General features: G+C 39.4%; 1 protein-coding gene and 1 long non-coding RNA gene across 6 annotated transcripts in view; one reads left to right on the top strand and one right to left on the bottom strand.

The window, feature by feature from the left end:
• The window catches only part of RSBN1L (round spermatid basic protein 1 like), a 73,121-nt gene extending 59,710 nt beyond the window's left edge, over nucleotides 1-13,411 (bottom strand). The window contains exon 1 of the mRNA XM_057731122.1: nucleotides 12,821-13,411. Within this exon, the coding sequence (XP_057587105.1) occupies nucleotides 12,821-13,394 (574 nt within the window). The 5' untranslated portion in view covers nucleotides 13,395-13,411. The remainder of the gene's footprint in view (nucleotides 1-12,820) is intronic.
• A 191-nt stretch (nucleotides 13,412-13,602) lies between these two features.
• Nucleotides 13,603-19,381, top strand: part of LOC130851191 (uncharacterized) — a 65,363-nt gene continuing 59,584 nt past the window's right edge. For all 5 annotated transcript variants that reach the window (XR_009053139.1, XR_009053140.1, XR_009053138.1 and 2 more), the window contains exon 1: nucleotides 13,603-14,022. This is a non-coding gene — a long non-coding RNA (uncharacterized LOC130851191). The remainder of the gene's footprint in view (nucleotides 14,023-19,381) is intronic.

The raw sequence follows: 19,381 nt of genomic DNA, 5'->3' as shown, positions 1-19,381 counted from the left end.
ATGTGTATCCATCCCAAGATTTGTAGATGAATGTTTGTAGCAGCCTTATTCATAATTACCAAAAACTAGAAACAGTGTTTTTTCAATAACTGTGAAGCTGGGGAGGTCCCGGCAGGGAGGATGTCAGATCTAATTGTCCTCACAGCCCTTCAACCCACCACCAAAGCCCCTCAATAAAATGGCTTGATCAAAAAACAAACAAACAAACAAAAAAAACAAACCACCACTCACAAAAACAAGAACACCTAGAAACAATCCAAACGTACATCAACTGGCAAATGGAAAAACAAAGTGTGGTGTCTCCATACAATGAACTACCACTAGAAATAGAAAAGAATGAACTGATTAATGTAACAACTCAAAAGCAACATGTTAAATCAAAGAAGCCAAACATGAAAAAAGTTAGATAGTTCAACTTAAATGATACTCTGGAAAAGGCAAAACCATTGGGACATAAAACAGATCACCCCCAGACTGGAAGTAGTGGGAGAGCACTAAGTGGCAAGAGAGAATTTTTTTTTTTTTAAGTATTTAGTTAGTTAGTTAGTTAGTTAGTTAGTTAGTTAGTTGTGCTGGGTCTTAGTTGCAGCAGCTGGGCTCCTTAGTTGCAGCTCATTGGCTCCTTAATTGTGGCATGTGAACTCTCAGTTGCAGCATGCATGTGGGATTTAGTTCCCTGACCAGGGATCAAACCTGGGCCCCCTGCATTGGGAGTGTGGAGACTTAACCACTGAGCCACCAGGAAAGTCCCAAGAGGGAACTTTTTTAAAAATTTTACTGAAATATACTTGATTTACAATGTTGTGTTAATTTCTGCTGTACAGCAAAGTGACTCAGTTATACATATATATATACATATTCTTTTTTACATTTTTTTCCATTATGGTTTATCACAGAATACTGAATGTAGTTCATTCCCTGTGCTATATAGTCCATCCTGTACGTAACAGTTTGCATCTGCTACTCCCAAATTCCCAGCCCTTCCCTCCCCCAAACCCTCTTTCTTTCAGCAACCACAAGTCTGTTCTCTATGTCTGTGAGTCTGTTTCTGTATTGTTGATATGTTCGTGTCGTATTTTAGATTCCACATATAAGTGATGTCATACAGTATTTGTAATCTCTAGGCCCACCAATGTTGCTACAAATGGCATTATTTCATTCTTTTTAATGGCTGAGTAATATTCCATTGTGTGTGTGTATATGTGTGTGTGTGTGTGTATGCATAAATGCATATGACATCTTCTTTATCCAGTCATCGTTGATAGACATTTCAGTTGTTTCCAAGCCTTAGCTACTGTAAACAGTGCTTCTATAAACATAGAAGTGCACGTATCTTTTCAAACTATAGTTTTGTCTGGGTATACGCCTAGGAGTGGGATTGCTGGACCATATGGCAACTCTATGTTTAGTTTTTTTTTTTTTTTTTTGGTGGTGGTGGTGGGTATGTATGTATGTATGTATGTATTTATTTATTGATTGATTGATTGATTGATTGATTGATTGGCTGCACTGGGTCTTCCCTGCTGCTGTCAGGGCTTTTTCTACTTGCGGCGAGCAGGGGCTACCCATCGTTGCAGTGCACAGGCTTCTCATTGCAGTGGCTTCTCTTGTTGCGGAGCACAGGCTCTAGGCACATGGGCTCAATAGTTGTGGCTCACGGGCTTAGTTGCTCTGCAGTATGTGGGATCTTCCCAGACCAGGGCTCAAACCCATGTCCTCTACATTGGTAGGCAGATTCTTAACCACTGCGCCACAAGGGAAGCCCTATTTTTAGTTTTTTTAAGGAACCTCCATACTGTTTCCCATAGTGGCTTCCAATTTACACTGGTGGCTGCACCAATTACACCAACAGTGTAAGAGGGCTCTGTTTTCTACTCATCCTCTCCAGCATTTATTATTTGCAGACTTTTTTTTTTAATACATTTATTTATTTACTGGCTGTGTTGGGTCTTCGTTGCTGAAAACGAGCTTTCTCTAGTTGCAGCGAGCGAGGGCTACTCTTCATTGTGGTGCGCAGGCTGCTCATTGTGGTGGCTTCTCTTGTTGTGGAGCACAGGCTCTAGGTGCAGGCTTCAGCATGCTTCAGTAGTTGTGGCACATGGGCTCAACAGTTGTGGCTCATGGGCTCTAGAGCACAGGCTCAATAGTTGTGGCACACGGGCTTAGTTGCTCCACAGCATGTGGGATCTTCCTGGAGCAGGGATCAAACTGTGTCTCCTGCTTTGGCAGGCAGATTCTTTACCCGTGCCACCCAGAAAGTCCCTAGACTTTCTAATGATGGCTATTCTGACCAGTGACAAGTAGTACCTCATTGCAGTTTTGATTTGCATTTCAAAGAGGAAACTTTTTGATTTTTAGTAGTATATGATAAAAGCTGACATTCTATATGTGTGTGGAAATAAAAAACTATTCAGTAAATGATATTAAAACTAATTATTGGAACAAAATTAATTATTACGTAATTTTGTCTAAATAAATTCCAAACAGAGCAAAGATTTCCATTTATAACGCCATTAGATTTTGTAAACAAGATCAGATTAAAAATATATCTTATTTGTACAATGTATAATAAGTTTAATTTTTTGAGGTCAGAATATATAAAATATCAATTGTGATACCTCAAGATTAGTCAAACATTCAATTACTATTATCCACACAGTTCATTTTCTTTCTAGTTCTCATGCCATTAATACCTGCCTCATGTGCTCACCAGACAACGTGCCCATTGTTTGTGAGCTGCTGGTCAACTTCTCATCCCATTATCACCTTTCTGCTGTTTTCATGTTTGAAATAACCTGCCAAGATTTTCCTGAACAACAATCAGACATCAGACATTTTGAGCAGGCAAAAATGGCTGAAATGTAATGCAACTCATTCATTTCCCAAAGTTATCAACTACCCAGAGGTTGAAGGCCTGACCTGAAACAAGATTATCACAGCCCCAGATTCCAGGGAGCTTACAGTCTAGTGAAGAGGACTACTAAACGTGTGATTACAATGAAGTGAAGAAAACGAAAAGAGAACCCTCAGAATGGGAGAAAATATTTGCAAATGAAGCAGCCAACAAGGGAATAATCTCCAAAACATACAAACAGCTCATGCAGCTCAAAATCAAGAAAACTAACCACCTGATCAAAATATGGGTGGAAGGTCTAAATAGACATCTCCTCAAAGAAGACATACAGATGGCCAAAAAGCACATGGAAAGAAGCTCAACATCACTAATTATTAGAGAAATATAAATCTAAACTACAATGAGGTATCACCTCACACCGGTCAGAATGGCCATCATCAAAAAATCTACAAACAATAAAAGCTGAAGAGGGCATGGAGAAAAGGGAATTCTCCTACACTGTTGGTGGGAATGTAAACAACCACTATGGAGAACAATATGGAGGTTCCTTAAAAAACTAAAAATAGAGCTAGCATATGATCCAGCAATTCCACTCCTGGGCATATATCTAGAAAACCATAATCCAGAAAGATACATGCACCCCAATGTTCACTGCAGCACTATTTACATTAGCAAGGACATGGAAGCAACCTAAATGTCCATCAACAGAGGAACGGATAAAGAAGATGTGATACATATATACAATGGAATATTATTCAGCCATAAAAAAGAATGAAATAATGTCATTTGTAGCAATATGGATGGACCTAGAGATTGTAATACTTAGTGAAGGCAGAGAAAGACAAATATCATATGATATCGTTTATATGTGGAATCTAAAAAAAGGCTACAAATGAACTTATCTACAAAACAGAAATAGAGTTATAGATATAAAAAATTAACTTATGGTTACCAGGGGATAAGTGGGGGGGGATAAATTGGAAGATTGAGATTGACATATATACACTACTATATATAAAATAGATAACTAATAAGGACCTACTGTATAGAACAGGTAACTCTACTCAATACTCTGTAATGGCCTATCTGGGGAAAGAATAAAAAAGAGTGAATATATGTATATGTATAACAGACTCACTTTGCTGTACACCTGAAAGTAATACAACATTGTAAATTGATTATTTCCCAATAAAAATGCTAAACAAACAAAAAAAATGAAGTGAAGAAAGCCAGGATATGGCAAAACAATATGGAAAGAGACAGCAAGGGGACCTAATCTACTCCAGGGAGTAGCAAAGACCTCGCTTTCAAGGTGAGTCCTAAAAGATGAGTATGTTCAGTGGAGCAGAAGTATGGAACTTGAGATGGAAGGATAATGGACAGAGAAAGTTCTAGGCAGCAAGGAGCACTAGGAGCAGCTGAAGAGCTAAACGAGGATATGATCATCCAGAACCTTAGAGGGCATTTTAAGGAATTTGAACATCATCTCATAAACAGAAGAGTAACATGATCAAATATGCATTTGGATCTCTAGTTATCACTTAGGCTACAGAATGAAGAATGAATTGAAAGATCATAGATGTGAATAAGGAAGCAGTTATACAATAATTTTGGTTAGCGATATTCAGCTTTAAACTAATACTAAAATAAAGGAAGGCGTAAAAGTGAAAGATGTGAAAGACAGTGACTAGAAGCAAAAAGACTTGGCTACAGATTTGATAAAGTTAAAGTGGAGAATTCAGTTTTCAAACTTGAGCACTGAGATAAGGAGCATACATGGAAAGACAAATTTGGATAAGGACAACAATGAGTTGTGAACATATTACTCTTAAAGTTCTACGGAACATTTAATAGTGGTTATGTCAAGGAGGCAACTGAATGCACAGATCTAAAACTCTGGACTAAGCTATTTGAGGAGTGCTAACAATAGACATAAGAAAACTAACAGGGTCATCAGCAAAGCTAGAGAGAAAATTACTGTAAAAGGGCCCCAAACTAAACCAAATGCTAAGAGAGCTGCAACTGAAATAAGGAAAACAGCAGGGGATGCTAAAAGGGGAAGGATAAATGGAATGTAAATTGTTAAATTGTTGATCGGAGTAAAGGTTAAACGACATTGCCTAATCTTGCGGTTTTTAGAGACCTTTTCAAGACTGTGAACAGCTGGTTACCTAAGAATTAGTGACCTGAGATTATCTACTCCTCACAGAAAAAGCCCTCCAAACACACATACTGAAGCACACATGCTACATGAACAGAATCTCCTATACATAGAACATTTTTAAACCTTACCCATGGACTCACTACTAATTTCAGGTGCATCTGATAACAGACCTTTAAAAAGGTCCTTGCCTGCATCTCAAACTCACATCCATCTTTTTGAACCAGTTCCCTTACAGGCGTACCCATATTTTTTCAATAAATGCTTATTCTCTCCATCTGAAAGCATAAAATAACATGTAAATCCTCCTTTCTTGCTATATATTTGAAAACCATGATGCCCTATCATATATTCCCTCTTAAAATCTTTTCCTTTTCATGTCCAGGAGTCCCAATCATTTTATCACTAAAATCACTTCATTTCACTACTACAGTAGTCTCCAATACCCCGACTCTAATTTTCTCAGCCAACCTATCCTATACAATGCAACCAAATTAATATTCCTAAAGTACCAATTTGAATATAATATCACCTTACTAAAAAATTGTGTCTTGCTGTTGCCCACAGAATGAAGTCTGAACTCCTTATCCGGACAAAGAGAAGGCAGATTATGGCAGACTTTCAACTGCCACACAGTCCTATCTCCCAGTTTTGTACAAAATCATCAACCCCAGCCAAATGGTTCTTCTCACAGACCAGTGAACATGCCAGACACACTCCCGTCTCTATAATCTTGCTTACCCCATCCCTCCTGCCTAACAAGCCTGTTTGCATCATCTACATTTACGTAAGTCCTAATTTTCCATCAAAACCCAGTTCTACCTCACAATGCAAGGTACAATTCTGGATGAAGGAGATTTAAAAACATTAACATGGTTTGCACAGTAGTTTAGAGCTAGAGGTCTGAGGTCAAACTACCTAAAGATCTAAAACCTAGATTTACAACTTATTTTATATCCTTCAGCAAATTACTTATTCTGAGCTTCCATAAAACACTTACAAAAGACTATTATCTAACTAAACTTTAAAGAAGTTGTGAGAACCAAATAAAAATCTATATAAAATGCTGAGTATAATTCTATAAATGTTAACCCTTGTTCTTGTTATTGCTATTTCTGTCCTCAAGCTTATATTCTAGCTCAAATTGCACCTAAGTACAAACTGCATCAGCTTGTGGCCCATCTCAAAAAAGCTTGACAGAATTTACCAATCCTGACATTTTCATTATCCTCAAAGGAGAAAATCGGAAAATGGTAACTATTTATTCCCTTAAGATATACAGTTCAACAGTGATACAGCTAGAAAATAAACCCAGGACATGTGCTTTCCAGAATATTGCTCAATGTCAAACCAGAGAAAGTGGCTCTGAATAATATGTAAAGACAATGTATATACCTGCTCTATAAAAAAGCTAACAAGAGTAGCTACTGAAATTTACAATGCAAAGAGGACAGATAAAATTAATTTCTTAATTAAAAAATAGTGTTTATTTTCTTCAAATCAATCAGATGCAAGACAAAGATCATAAAATGACTGAAACAATGCCTGCTCTGAAGAAATTGATATAATCTAATTAAATGGGAATTCATATAGGTACACAGTTAATTTATATTAGCCAAAAGAGGACATTATGGAATAGAGATTATAATTTTGAAATATATATAGTATTTAACACACTGTATTAATGTACAGTTATTATGTTAAAAAATTGATAAGGCTTTTTATTTTTGGTCCATGTTACCAATACTATAATAGATTACCCATTACAGTAACCAGACTACTACAATCAATCTTTAACTATAAGCATTCTGCAAGTAGCCTTCCAAAATTCAAATTATTTTGAATTAAGAATTCAAGAAAAATATTTACCATAAGATTCCACTCATGTCAATGAATTTATAGTAATCACTTTGGTACCCAAAGTACCCAAAGTAAATAAAAAGACTGCCAAATTTTAGTCTACGCAGATGAGTCAAAAATTACCCACACTGTGGCTGTAGAATTTATAGAAGTTTTAATATAACTGGAGTGCGGATAATTTTTTGACTCACCCTTGTAGATACAAAAGTACCAATTTACTCTGAATTTCCTATCCCCAAGGCTAATTTATTTTTTATTTAGAAATAGTTTGGCATCATTTTAACCCCCAAGGAAATGGGTAACTCAAGCAGGGATCATGAATTAATACTAAATTAATGAGGTAAAAGATAGTTGGGAAATTAGATATTCACAAAGCATCACCCCCACAGACTATAAATACAAATAGAAAAATAAACTCCCAAAATGGTGACAATGGTCACCTCAACCAAATGACCAAAATTAACATAATTACTCACGGCACAATCTGAATATTATAAGCTTCCTGATGAAATATTCTTACCAAAATGATTTAATGGGAATTTAATCAAGCCTTTATACCTAACTTCCAGTTTATCAGAAATACAAAGGAACATGTTAAATATCACCACAATAAAATTACTGTTTAAAAATCATGAATACAGAAAAATCTGTAAGATAACAGATATTTTAAACTGATATTTTCAAAAAGTCAATATCATATTGAAAAACAAAGAGTAAGCAGAATGATTCTAGATAAAAGGAAAAAAAAACAGATATAATGGTGTTTTGGTACAATGGGGGACCTGGGGGGAATTGGAAGAATTTGTATATGGACTGGTTATATGATTACTTTCTTAAGTGTTCTATTATTACAGTTATGTAGTTAATTTTAGGAAATGAAGGTTGAAATACTTAAGAATGAAGTGTCACGATGTCTACGATTTACTTTCAACTGATTCAGTGAAGTCATATGATAAAAAAGATAAAACATTAACAAAGAAAGAACCTAGAAGGAAAATCTACACAGGATCATCATATTGTTCTTTCAACTTTTTTGTATCCTTTAAATTTGTTATAATAAAAATTTAAGAAAAAAAGTAATTTGGAAAAACAGTTAAGGTTCATCTTTACTTTCTTCTTCCTGTTGTCACAGTCTAAAGTGAAAAAAATCAAGTTAACTGCAGCACTGTGTAGTTAGGCTCAGACCCTACCAGAGATGCGGTGATCCAAATTCTTTACACATTAGCTACGCAACTCTGAACAAGTTAGGAAAAACTCAGAGTTTTAACCTAAATATATTTTACACCATGGCATATGGCAAGCACTCAATAAATGCCTTCTTTCTCCCACCAAACCCCCTAATTTTTTTTTCCTATGCTGATGTGGCTGAATGCACACTTCCTTCCCAAGTATCTGCTTCAATTAGCTGTTATATGGGTTTGTCTGCTTACTTATTTACTTTTCTGATACTAGAGAGTTAACCTAACCCTTGGGCACTGGTGGGAATGTAAAATGGTGCAAATGCTATAGAAAACAGTTATGGAAAAACTATTAAAAAATTAAAATTACCATACGATGCAGCAATTCTACTTCTGGGTATACACCTGAGGGAATGGAAAAGCAAGGACTCGGGACTTCCCTGGTGGCACAGTGGTTAAGAATTCGCCTACCGATGCAGGGGACACGGGTTCGAGCCCTGGTCCAGGAAGACCCCACATGCTGCGGAGCAACTAGGCCAGTGCCCCACAACTACTGAAGCCCATGCATCTAGAGCCTGTGCTCCACGAGAGAAGCCACTGCAAGCAGGCAACGAAGACCCAACGCAGATAAAGAAATTTATTTAAAAGAAAAACAAAAACAATGCAAGGCACGGAAGAAAATGTCAAAGAAACTATAATTAATACCCTTGAAGAGATAACAGAAGATGCTATACCCATGAAAAAGAAACAAGATGGATGCTATAATACAAAATAAAGAAGAGCTCACAAAACATTTTTTTTTTAAAGATACCTGAAATTTTTAAGTTCAGTGAAAGGATTGAAATCTCCCATATAGAACAAAAGACAGCTTTTTGGAGATCAAATTTCTAAACATCAACATTGGAAGCCAGGCAATAAGGGAACACCTCCAAACTTCTAAGCTTTTAAACTTTTTAAATGATTTCCAATACAGAAATCTCTCAATAGCCCAACAGTCAAGTCTGAGGGTAAAAATAAAAGCCCCCAAAATATCTCATGCACTCTTTCACAGCAATAGTAGAGAAACCAAAATGAAGGAAAAAAATCAAAAAGGCATGGGATCCAGGAAAATGGGACTCAACAAAAAAGAAAAAAATTCCCAGAATGTCCCAAGACGACAGCTTTGCAGCAGGCCTAAACACAAAACAATCCAGAATAAAGCAGGAAGAAGGACAGCTACAGAAGGGATGATTACAAGAATAGATGGAACTGGTTAAGTTTATGTGACAGATTTGACCATGTGGAAAATTCTACCGAGAAGCATTTTATAGAGCTGCTGGAGGGTATAAAAAGACAAAGCTAAGCAAATGAAGAAACAAGGCATGAAAAACAAAAGGTTACAAGAAAATGAAATCATAGTAAACTTAGTATCTCAGCAGTGACAAATATTTGGTCAGAATGATGAAAACTCTCAACATGAATTTAACCTCAAATTGCAGAGTAACAGTTTAGAAAGATGGAGGGCAAGTCTAGTTTGAAAAATCTTTGAACATCTATCCCTTTAGAACCATTGATATTTACATACTTCAAATTATTCAATTCTAAGGAAAGACTCTATTTTCATTAAATTCTGTAACTACACTTTCAAGGCAAAAATTTAGTGAAATGCTCATAGAGAAGAGCCTTTGTTTTGTCTTGGGATACTTCACAGGGTCATTCTAAGGAAATACGTTAATAAATGCAAAGCAAAAATTAGAAGATCTGTACAAGTTTTACTGATTACTGGAATCAGTGAAGGCAGCTTATTATCTAGTAATAGGATTGTTCTATTGTTTGCTGTAATTCTAAATGTTGGACACCTACAGCACATGTCCATTTTTACCTTCCACATTTAACAGTTAATAATTTATTCAGTCTTACAGGAAAATGGGCCATGAACTCTTTAGTAGATTACCAAAACTTGGTTATTTCAGTTTTAAAACTCTAAAATGTTTTGCGCCTTTTCTTTTTATAAGAAATTTAACTTTTACTTGATGACTCAGGTTGTCATGCAAGTCAGCTTCAGCACTATGACTACAGGGCCTCAGAGGTTTTAGGTCTGTAAGGCATCAGCCTTTATACTAAATAGGCCAAGACTGGTATGCTTTTATAATCCTCCTGTTCATCACTCCTAGCTTTCAGATCTACTGTCAGTGATCCTTCCTCTATCTGGATTGACCCATCTTTTATTTATTACGTGGTTAAAAAAAAATCATCATGCTTCTGACTCAAATAACATTTACTAAATGCCCTGCCTTTCATGCACACACTTTCATTTAATCCAAATAACTTCTGTGAGAATGGTAGCCAATATAAAAATTTAGCAGTTCTGACTAAAGACTTTAAAAGAAAAACTACTACAAATAAATACATGAGCTTAATTGCTTAATGGAGCTTGGGGGCTGGATCTTTTGGATGGTTTTGGGGGTTTCTGTCTTTTGAGAGAAGGATTTATTTGCCTTGCTTTGGTGTCTTTATAACTAATTTCCAGTTCTGATCAAGATTGGTCGATCAATAAGCTATGGGACAATTGTTGGAGTCACGAACTATCCTACATGCTATCCTATGAACTATCCGGCTTAGAGCAATTACTAAACAGAGGTATATACCTAAAACTACAGACACGTGGTCATCCATTCACTAAGATTTTCACAAAAAGCCCAGAAAAATGAGAACTGTACTGCAAATTAGGACTTTTATATTTGCAATTATGTTTACATGAAATGCATGTATATAATTTTGCTATTTTAATACTTCTGTTGCTTAAAAATCTTAGCTGAATTAAAACAGAACCTCAATTCAGCTAAATCTGAACTTTACAAGGATATGAGTACTTGCCAAATTAAGAGGTAAAGATTTTCAACGTTAAATTTGCCATCAAGACGCTGAAAAGCAATCCTTCTCAATGAATTTTAGTTTCTCCTCTATAAAAATAGAAGCATTTCCATTAAAAAACAAAAAAAGAAAGAAAGAAAAGAAAATCCTACCATAGTGTTACTATCTAGTCAATACGCAAAAAAACCTACATAAATCATGGGAAAACATCTTAATGTAAAAGCTATCATTGCTTATATTCAGGCTTAATAATGTAAGCTGTGGTGTAGCCTTCAAAAGGAGGATGCTAAATATAATTTAAAAGACTAGAAAACTTTCTCTTTAACAGCCATTTCACTTCAAAAGCAATTTATGTGTTCCATATTTTGAATTAGAATTGGTAAAGAATGCTTACTTATTTTCAGCCATTTCAGTACATTGACAATGTTATATCCATATTCACTTCCTCATTCAAAAAACAGAAGAGCAAATGCACTGTTACACATTACAAATAAGACTGATAATGAGCTGCAAATGCTGACTTCCAGGCACTCAAATTTTAAATGTAATTATTAAAACAAATCTGCTTTAAAAATACTAATCACCTAAAATCTCAGATTAAAAGTAGTATAAATTCCATCCTCAAAACCACTTTCCTAGAAACAATACTTTTCAAAGCTGAGAGATCCTTTACCTTGTGCCAGAGAATCGGATGGCTATGCTTAGATGTCAAAGCTTTGCTACAGGCAAAACATCAAAGTAACACTGTCGCTACATACTCGTGTCCAACATTTTTAAACACTGCGAAAATATGACATTCTAATTCAAACATACAGAGAATTTTTCATGATCTAAGCTACCATTAGATTAGCAACGCTTAAAACTGCTCGACATTTAATTTTCCTAAGACAAAAATACTTTGACAATACTGTGTATCAACGTACATTTATAATAAAAATCATTACGTGCTTTAAGCTTTTGATCACATAAAGATCTAATTTTTAGCCAGTCTCCATGTTGTACCACTGTCAAAACTGCGTATCAAATAGCTAAATAGGTGGGACCATCTATTTTAAAGAAACCCTTTCTGAAAATTATATGACTTGACTACATTTTTTTTTTAGACTACATTTTTAAAAGAAAAAACCTTGTAGTCGCGTATGAAAAAAAAATGCTTAAGAATCTGCCTTTCTCTGATGCTAAAACATTTTGCAGCCGAGTACTTGGTCTGGACAAAAAACGTCAATGCTCCTGATTTTATCATTTGCTGCAGGAAAACAAGAATATGGCTGAAAATTCTTTCTGACGGGTGGTATTTCAAACAGGACCACTCAAAACACTTAAGAATACGGAGCGAAGAGGAGGGTGGAGGGAGGATACCTTATGAAACAGCACACTCGGGGCCCTGCACACTACCTCATTTCCCTAATAGGGATGAAAAGCTCAGGCCTCTGGTAGCTTCCAGCTGACGCCAATGCTCTCCACACCCCCTTTTTTGACAGGATTTTCTGGCGTTGGCGCCTGTGTCACAAGTATAAAATCCGCGATCACGTCTAAACGGTCTAATAATCAAATATCTTTTACAGGACCAAACCCTTCCCGACCCCGTTCCCTCCCATCTCCCTCCGTAGCCAAACACACCTAGGCGGGTCTTCTAGATCGAATTCTACAAGTCCTGCCGCGCATTAACTGGGAGACAGAAACGATACAGAAAATGAGTTTCGGCCATTCCCCTCGCTGCGACCGAATTACAGGCTCCATTTCCTGTCCCCACCGGGACCGCAGAATCGCCTGCGGAGAACCGGACGCCTCCCGCCCCCTCCAGGCTGGCGCACGCGGCGCCCCCGCGCTCCCCCTGCCCGGGCCCCGCAGGCGCGAGCGGGTGGCGGGGTCCTGGGGTGCTCTCCCCTCCCCCCTCCCGGCGCCGGCACCCACCTCGCGGCGGCAGCTTCGTCTCCCCGTTCTCCTCGCGGGCTGCCCCGCCGGCCTCGCCCGCGCCGCCGAGGCCGTGCCTCCTCCTTTCCTTCTCCCGCTTCTCCTTGGGTCTGCGCGGCTTGGCGTTGGCCGAGGAGGCGGCTGCCGGCAGCAGGAGATGGTGAGGCTGAGCGTGCAGCAGCGTAGGAGGGACCAGCAGTTTGCGCGGCACCGGCTGGGACAGGGAGGAAGCAGAGGCTGAGGAGGGAACGGCCGTGCTGGCGGAGAAAGAGAAATTGCTCCGAGCAGAGGACGGGGAGGGGGCAGCAGACAGAGCGGCGAAGCTCCAAGACCCAGGGCTGCCATAGCTCTGAGGCGAAGGTGCCGCGGGAGACTGCAGCTGCCTGCTGTTGCCGCCGCTGCCTCCTTCTCCGTTCAATCTCCGCGGCGTCTTCTTCTCCTCAGTCCGGATCTTCTTTGCGGACAGAGGACCCGGCGGCTCCCGGGAGGGGGGCTGCAGCTTGCCAAACGTTTCTTTCTCCGAGACGGCGGCGGCGGCGGAGGCGCCGTGCACTAGACCCGGCGGTTCCGCCATTTTGCGCTCCTGTTGTATTTACTCTCCTCCGCTCCCAGGCGCGGGGCGGGGCGGGCTCTCTTCAGGGGGCGGGGAAGGGGCGGAGCGGCCTGGCCCTCCATTGGGCGAGCCACGCTGAGGGATAGCTCCAAGAACCAATCAAAAGCGGGAGCCTCGAGCCGACGTTGTCAGGGGAATAGCTTAGCGTATCCGTTTTGGAGGTCACAGGTCCCCGGGGCGCGGCTAATGGCCGAGCGGGCTGGGAGGGGAGGGTCTTCAGTTGTCGCCAGCGTGAACTCGGGTACCCAGTGAGTGTCTGAGAGAACTCCTGCTTCAGACCCCGAAGTCTGCCCGGGCCCAGGTCGCGCTCGTCTTTGTCTTGTACCACTTTCCTTTCCTTTTTTGGTCCCTCCGCTGCCTCTTCCCGCTCAAAAAGCCGATTTTCGCAGATTCTCAGCTCTGAGGAGCAAATTTTGCCGGAAATTAAATCCTTCCTTCAGTTAGGCAGTAGTCGATTGATGGGAGGGGCTAAAAGTCGCTTGGTGTCCTGAGAACATGTTACTGTTTTGCTAAGACCGTCGTCTCTAGTGCTTTGCGGGAGATAACTTCCTGGAAACCTAGAACTTTCGAATTACTGCCGAGCTTGAAGGTAAGATTCTCCTGGAGAATTTTTTTTTTTAACTCTTGTGATTGGACTCTTAAAGATTTTAATTTTATTATTGTTATAATTCAGATTCGCTAAGAAAAACTCTACCAGTATTTATAGATGTTTGAAATGCAAGGTTTGTGTTTTTTTTTTTTTAAGTGTATTTCAGCGTTTGGTTGGTTAGCAGTCTGAGTTAGAAGATGTGGTATTTGAGGAGATGGGTTACAGTAATTGCAGCCAAAGTGCAGAGTGCGATTATAATTTTACTCTCATAAGGTCTTACATGACATCAAAAAGTCAAAGGAATAGATATAAAAATAAAAGTAGTCAAATGAGGAGAGGACCAGTCAGAGGATATTTTTGAGTCCCAAAAGGTGCCCTAAGTTGCCTGTAACTTTGTGGAAAAAAATTAAAAGTAACTTTCCAGAATTACCAATTCTTGTATTTTGTTTTCACTTTTGAGAGGTAAAGGGGATTGGTTTTAAGAATATCTTGGAGTCAAAATTTTATACTGGTTTATAGACTTTTCTTGAGGTGCCTCAAATTTTTAAAGTAATGAAAAGTATATTTACTGTACTTCCTTTCGTGCATAACAACGAAAGCAAGTGTAAACTTTGTAGCTGGAATTGACTGGCAGTAGATGTCTTCCTGAAAAGTGGCATCGGTGGAAAAATGGACAGAGAGTATGGGGCTGAAAATCATCTGCTACTGACCGGCTTTGTGACCTCGGTTAGGGTGTTCTTTATCTGTCAGAACTTCTGTTTTATTTGTTAAGTGAGTAAATTTTGTTACATGATCACTAAGATCCCTTCTGCGCTCTAAACTTCTGTATTTTAAGAAGGTTTTCAAAATCACACTGAAATCGTTACAATTAAAATAGCTTCTTAATTGTTAGCCCTCCAGATATAGGGAAGTGTCTCTTATGTATAGTAATATAGTGCCTCGAAATTTACACCATTTGTACCCTCATCTCCCATGCAGAAGTCTGGAAAATCTGACTTCTTAAGGGCCCAGCTAAAGTGGACTCTGACTTGAATTCGTTGCTACTTGCACTATACTCTTTTATACTGTTTTACACTCTAATCAGGCCTGACCCTAAATTTGTAGAGCCTGAGTAAGAGTATGGTTATGGAGGCTCACAGACCATGTGTCTAAATATTTAAGTTATAAATCAAGATAACAAATTATTATTAAAAAATGTGCTCTTTTACCTTGACAGATCTACTTAAATAATGATCTGGAATGCCAGGTTTAGATTTAGAATCCTCAGACTTCTAGAGTCCTCAGACTGACCCCGTTCTCTTCCCATTCCCAGCTTCTTCACCCACCTCACCCAACATGTCCAAGCTATGTCCACATCTCTGAACCCCTTGCAAATAGTGATGTATAATCAGCTGCTCCATCTGCCCTCAGATCTAGCTACTCTGAAAGAGGAGTGTAGGCTCCTGGCAGACATGGCCCCTTGTCCTCATGGACTCCTTGCCCTTTGCAGCAGGAGGGTCCTTACCCAGGTCTAAGGGCAGTACTGTTACAAGAACCTGCTCAGTTGTCTGTCTTCTCTCCCATGTGATCAGCCATTCCCTCACAACTAGATCATTCCTAACAATACTGAACTAGGAGATAATTCCCACTATTATCACCAACTCCTGCTGACTTCATCTCTACTGTCACTAAAACCATCCACTTCTTTCCATGTCCACTGTTGGTACCCTATTCCAAGTACCGCTCTTCTCACCTGGATGATTACACTAGCCATTTTTCTGTTCTTATATTCCAGTTTCTCAAATCTGCCTGCCATTCTGCCAAGAGTGCATTTTCAAAACCTAAATCTGATCACGTCACTTTCCTTGCTTCAAACCTGTCAGTGGTTCCCATTGCTCTTAGGATAAAGAACAAAATCCTTAATTGACCTACAACGTCCATCATGATCCAGCCCCTTCCTCTTCCATTTCAAAGTAAAAGGTCTTTAATTTCCAGAATGCACCATACTGTCTTTCAGTTTAGGAATATTGCATATGTTGTTTCTTCCACCTGGAATGCTTTCCTCTTTACCTGATGCTTATGTGATGGTTTGCATAATGGGCATAATGGAGGCAGATATCATTAACACCTCCTATATTTCTAACCTGCATGACTTGATGGACAGTGGGACCATTCACTGAGCTAGGAAACACTGGAAGAGTGACAAGTTTGGGATGCTCTTTGATCTTGCACCTGATGAATGTGAGGTACCTGTGAGACATCACATCCTTTGGATCTCAGCTCAAGCTAAGCCTCACATCCTTGAAGAAGCATTCTCTCTCTGTCAAGACTAGATTCCTAACTTGCCTGTTCCTTTTCTTCTCATCCCCATTTCTTTTTGCCTGTTGTTGTTGTTTCCTCACTGATCATCTCTCCCACCTCTTTTCATTCCTCCTCTATAACAACAGCTCTGTTGAAAACATAACTACCCTATACCCTGTTTCTCCATCCTCTTGTCTGGCACCTGGCTGCCCTCTGAGGACACAGACTGTACTTTTTTTTTTTTTTGTCTCTCACATATGTTATTATTTTAATTAGTTTTTATTGGCGTGTATTTGATTTACAATGTTGGGTTGGGTTTCTGCTATACAGCAAAGTGCATCAGCTATACATGTACATATATCCACTGTTTTTTAGATTCTTTTCCCATATAGGTCATTACAGAGTATACTTTTGAAAGTTGCCTCCCCAGTTCTGCGTCAAGAAACTTCAGGTTATTATTACTCTTTCAGTATCATGGAAAAAGCCCTTCTTCCTATGAGATTTTTGTGGTGTGGCTATACCATTCTTCACTGACTTCGTGGTCATTTTACCACACTTATTGAGGACTGTGATACTTAGCTCCTGTTCATCCCCTCTACCCTCCAGCCATCATTTTAACTGACCTCAGTGTCCATGCTAATGACCCATCCACTATTCTTCTTATCTTGGTGTTTCTCCTTGGACTTGCATTTCCATTCTGTTTAAGCTGTAAATTGCAATGGACTCCCACCTCCCCCCCCCCACCCCCACCTTGATCCTTTTCATCACTCTTCCATCTCTGAAATACTAAATTAGTGTTTTAATATTAAGCTTTCTCACTGCTTTACACCATGCCCTTGCCCTGTAACCTCAGAGAACTCCCATCTCTAGATCTTCCTTTTTCAACTAATTATGACTGTCAGATAAAATACAGGATACCCAGTTAAGTTTGCGGACACCCAGCAAGCAGCCAGTACCCTGCCCCTAGTTAATTTTGAATTTCAGATAAACAGTGAATAAATTTTTAGTAGAAGTATGTCCTATATAATATTGGGGATATGTTTGTACTTGAAAAAGTATTCTTTGTTCATCTGAAATTCAAATTTAGCTGGCTATCCTTTTTTATTTTCCCACTAAATCTGGCAACCCTACACCAGTCCATCCTTTCTGTACTTTCTTCCCTATCCAGCCTAGAACCTGTGGTACATAATTTGTACCAAACATTTGCCAGCACCTCAGTTCCTCATACTCTGATTCTCTTCATCTCTGTACTGCTAACCCTCCACCTCTACCTGCTCTTCTGTATCCTGACTGCTGAGCATTTCTCCCTCTCTTCCAGGTCAGTGTTGGGGATTCTTAAGGATATGTCGTTGCTCTTTATCTAACTCTGCACACCTCTGTGCGGTATTATGCATTACAGTGTCTTCTGATTTATCATAAATGCTGACAATTCCCAAGCCTTTTTCTCCTGCCTTGACCTTCCGTCTGATTTCTGACTCTTATCCAGATCCCAAATGTATGTTGCCACATTTGTAGCATTTACACCTCAAACTTTATACCACCCATTCTCATCCTCCCATGTATCATTCTCCTGCATCTTTTATCCACCTTATCATTCAAGCTACAAGCCTGAGAGTCTTCTTTGACTTCTTTTTTTCCCCCTCACCCTCCACATTAGTCAGTCACTCTCTCTAGCCAGTTTCTCTTCTCCATTCCCACTGCTGTCTCTTGTCTTCAGGCCTCAAGTCACCTTGGATTTTGTCAATGAGTCCTTCCTAACTGGAAGTCTTCCATCTTCTAAACTACCCTCCATCCTGCTTCCAAAATTATATTTCTAAAGTATAAACCTGATTATGCCTCGGTATCTTCACTAATTCCCTTTGGCATATGGGATAAAAGTCACACTTTCTAGTATAAATACTAGCCATTCTTGATATAACCCCAGCACTCCTATCTTTCTCACTCTCCTATCACTTTCCTCTGTTTCATATATTCTGAACTATGTGTAATTGCCAAAAGAGTGGCACTCCTTGTCGCTCTGTGCATTCTGCCTGGAATACCCCTCCAAGATTGGGTTCAGGCATCTCCCTAGTACTGTGCTTCCTGACCTGCCAAATCAGAGTTGATCATTCCTTTGTGCCATCATCATTCTGCCTCGGATCATTTAATGCATTGGTCTCTGCTTCTAGCCTGAGAGCTTCTTAAGGGCAGGGATGACGCATGATTTATATTTGTATGCATAGTATCTGGGACATGGTTAGAAAACAAATGTTGAAAAGAAGTATATAAAGAGCAGGTCCATGGGACTTCCTTGGTGGTCCAGTGGATAAGACTCCACGCTCCCAGTGCAGGGGGCCCGGGATCAATCCTTGGTCGGGGAGCTAGATCTTACATGCATGCCACGACTGAGAAGTTCACACACCACAACTAAAAGAGATCCTACATGCTGCTACTAAGACCCAGTGTAGCCTGAATAAATAAATAAATATATATTTTTTAAAAAGAGCAGTTTTGTGATCTTTATGATAAGACGAGGACGAGAGGTCACAAACAAATGGTCTTGATAGGTTAAAAAATAATAAGGCAGGTTGAATATAATATTGGGTTGGCCAAAAAGTTGATTCAGTGAGTGAATATGTTGTTCAATAAAGTTTTTCTTGAAAGGGACTTCCCTGGTGGCGAGTGGTTAAGAATCTGCCTGCCTGCCAGTGCAGAGACATGGGTTTGATCCCTGGTCTGGGAATATCCCACATGCCATGGAGCAGTTAAGTTGTTGAGCCTGCGTGCCACAACTACTGAAGCTCGTGCGCCTAGAGCCCATGCTCCGTGACAGGAGAAGCCACCACAATGAGAAGCTTGCATACTGCAATGAAGAGTAGCCCCTGCTCACTGTAGCTAGAGAAAGCCTGCACACAGCAACTAAGACACAATGCAGCCAATAAATTAATTTTTTTAAAAAAAGTTCTTCGTGAAAATGGAAAACGTCTTTTATTTTTATTTAAAATCAAATGAGGGCTCCCCTGGTGGCGCAGTAGTTAAGAATCCACCTGCCAGTGCAGGGGACATGGCTTCAAACCCTGTCCGGGAAGATCCCACATGC

The sequence above is a fragment of the Hippopotamus amphibius genome, chromosome 4 (assembly GCF_030028045.1).
Source record: "Hippopotamus amphibius kiboko isolate mHipAmp2 chromosome 4, mHipAmp2.hap2, whole genome shotgun sequence".
NCBI classification, from domain to species: domain Eukaryota; kingdom Metazoa; phylum Chordata; class Mammalia; order Artiodactyla; family Hippopotamidae; genus Hippopotamus; species Hippopotamus amphibius.
Note: the sequence above shows the minus strand (reverse complement) of the source record. Positions and strands in the feature narration are given on the sequence as shown.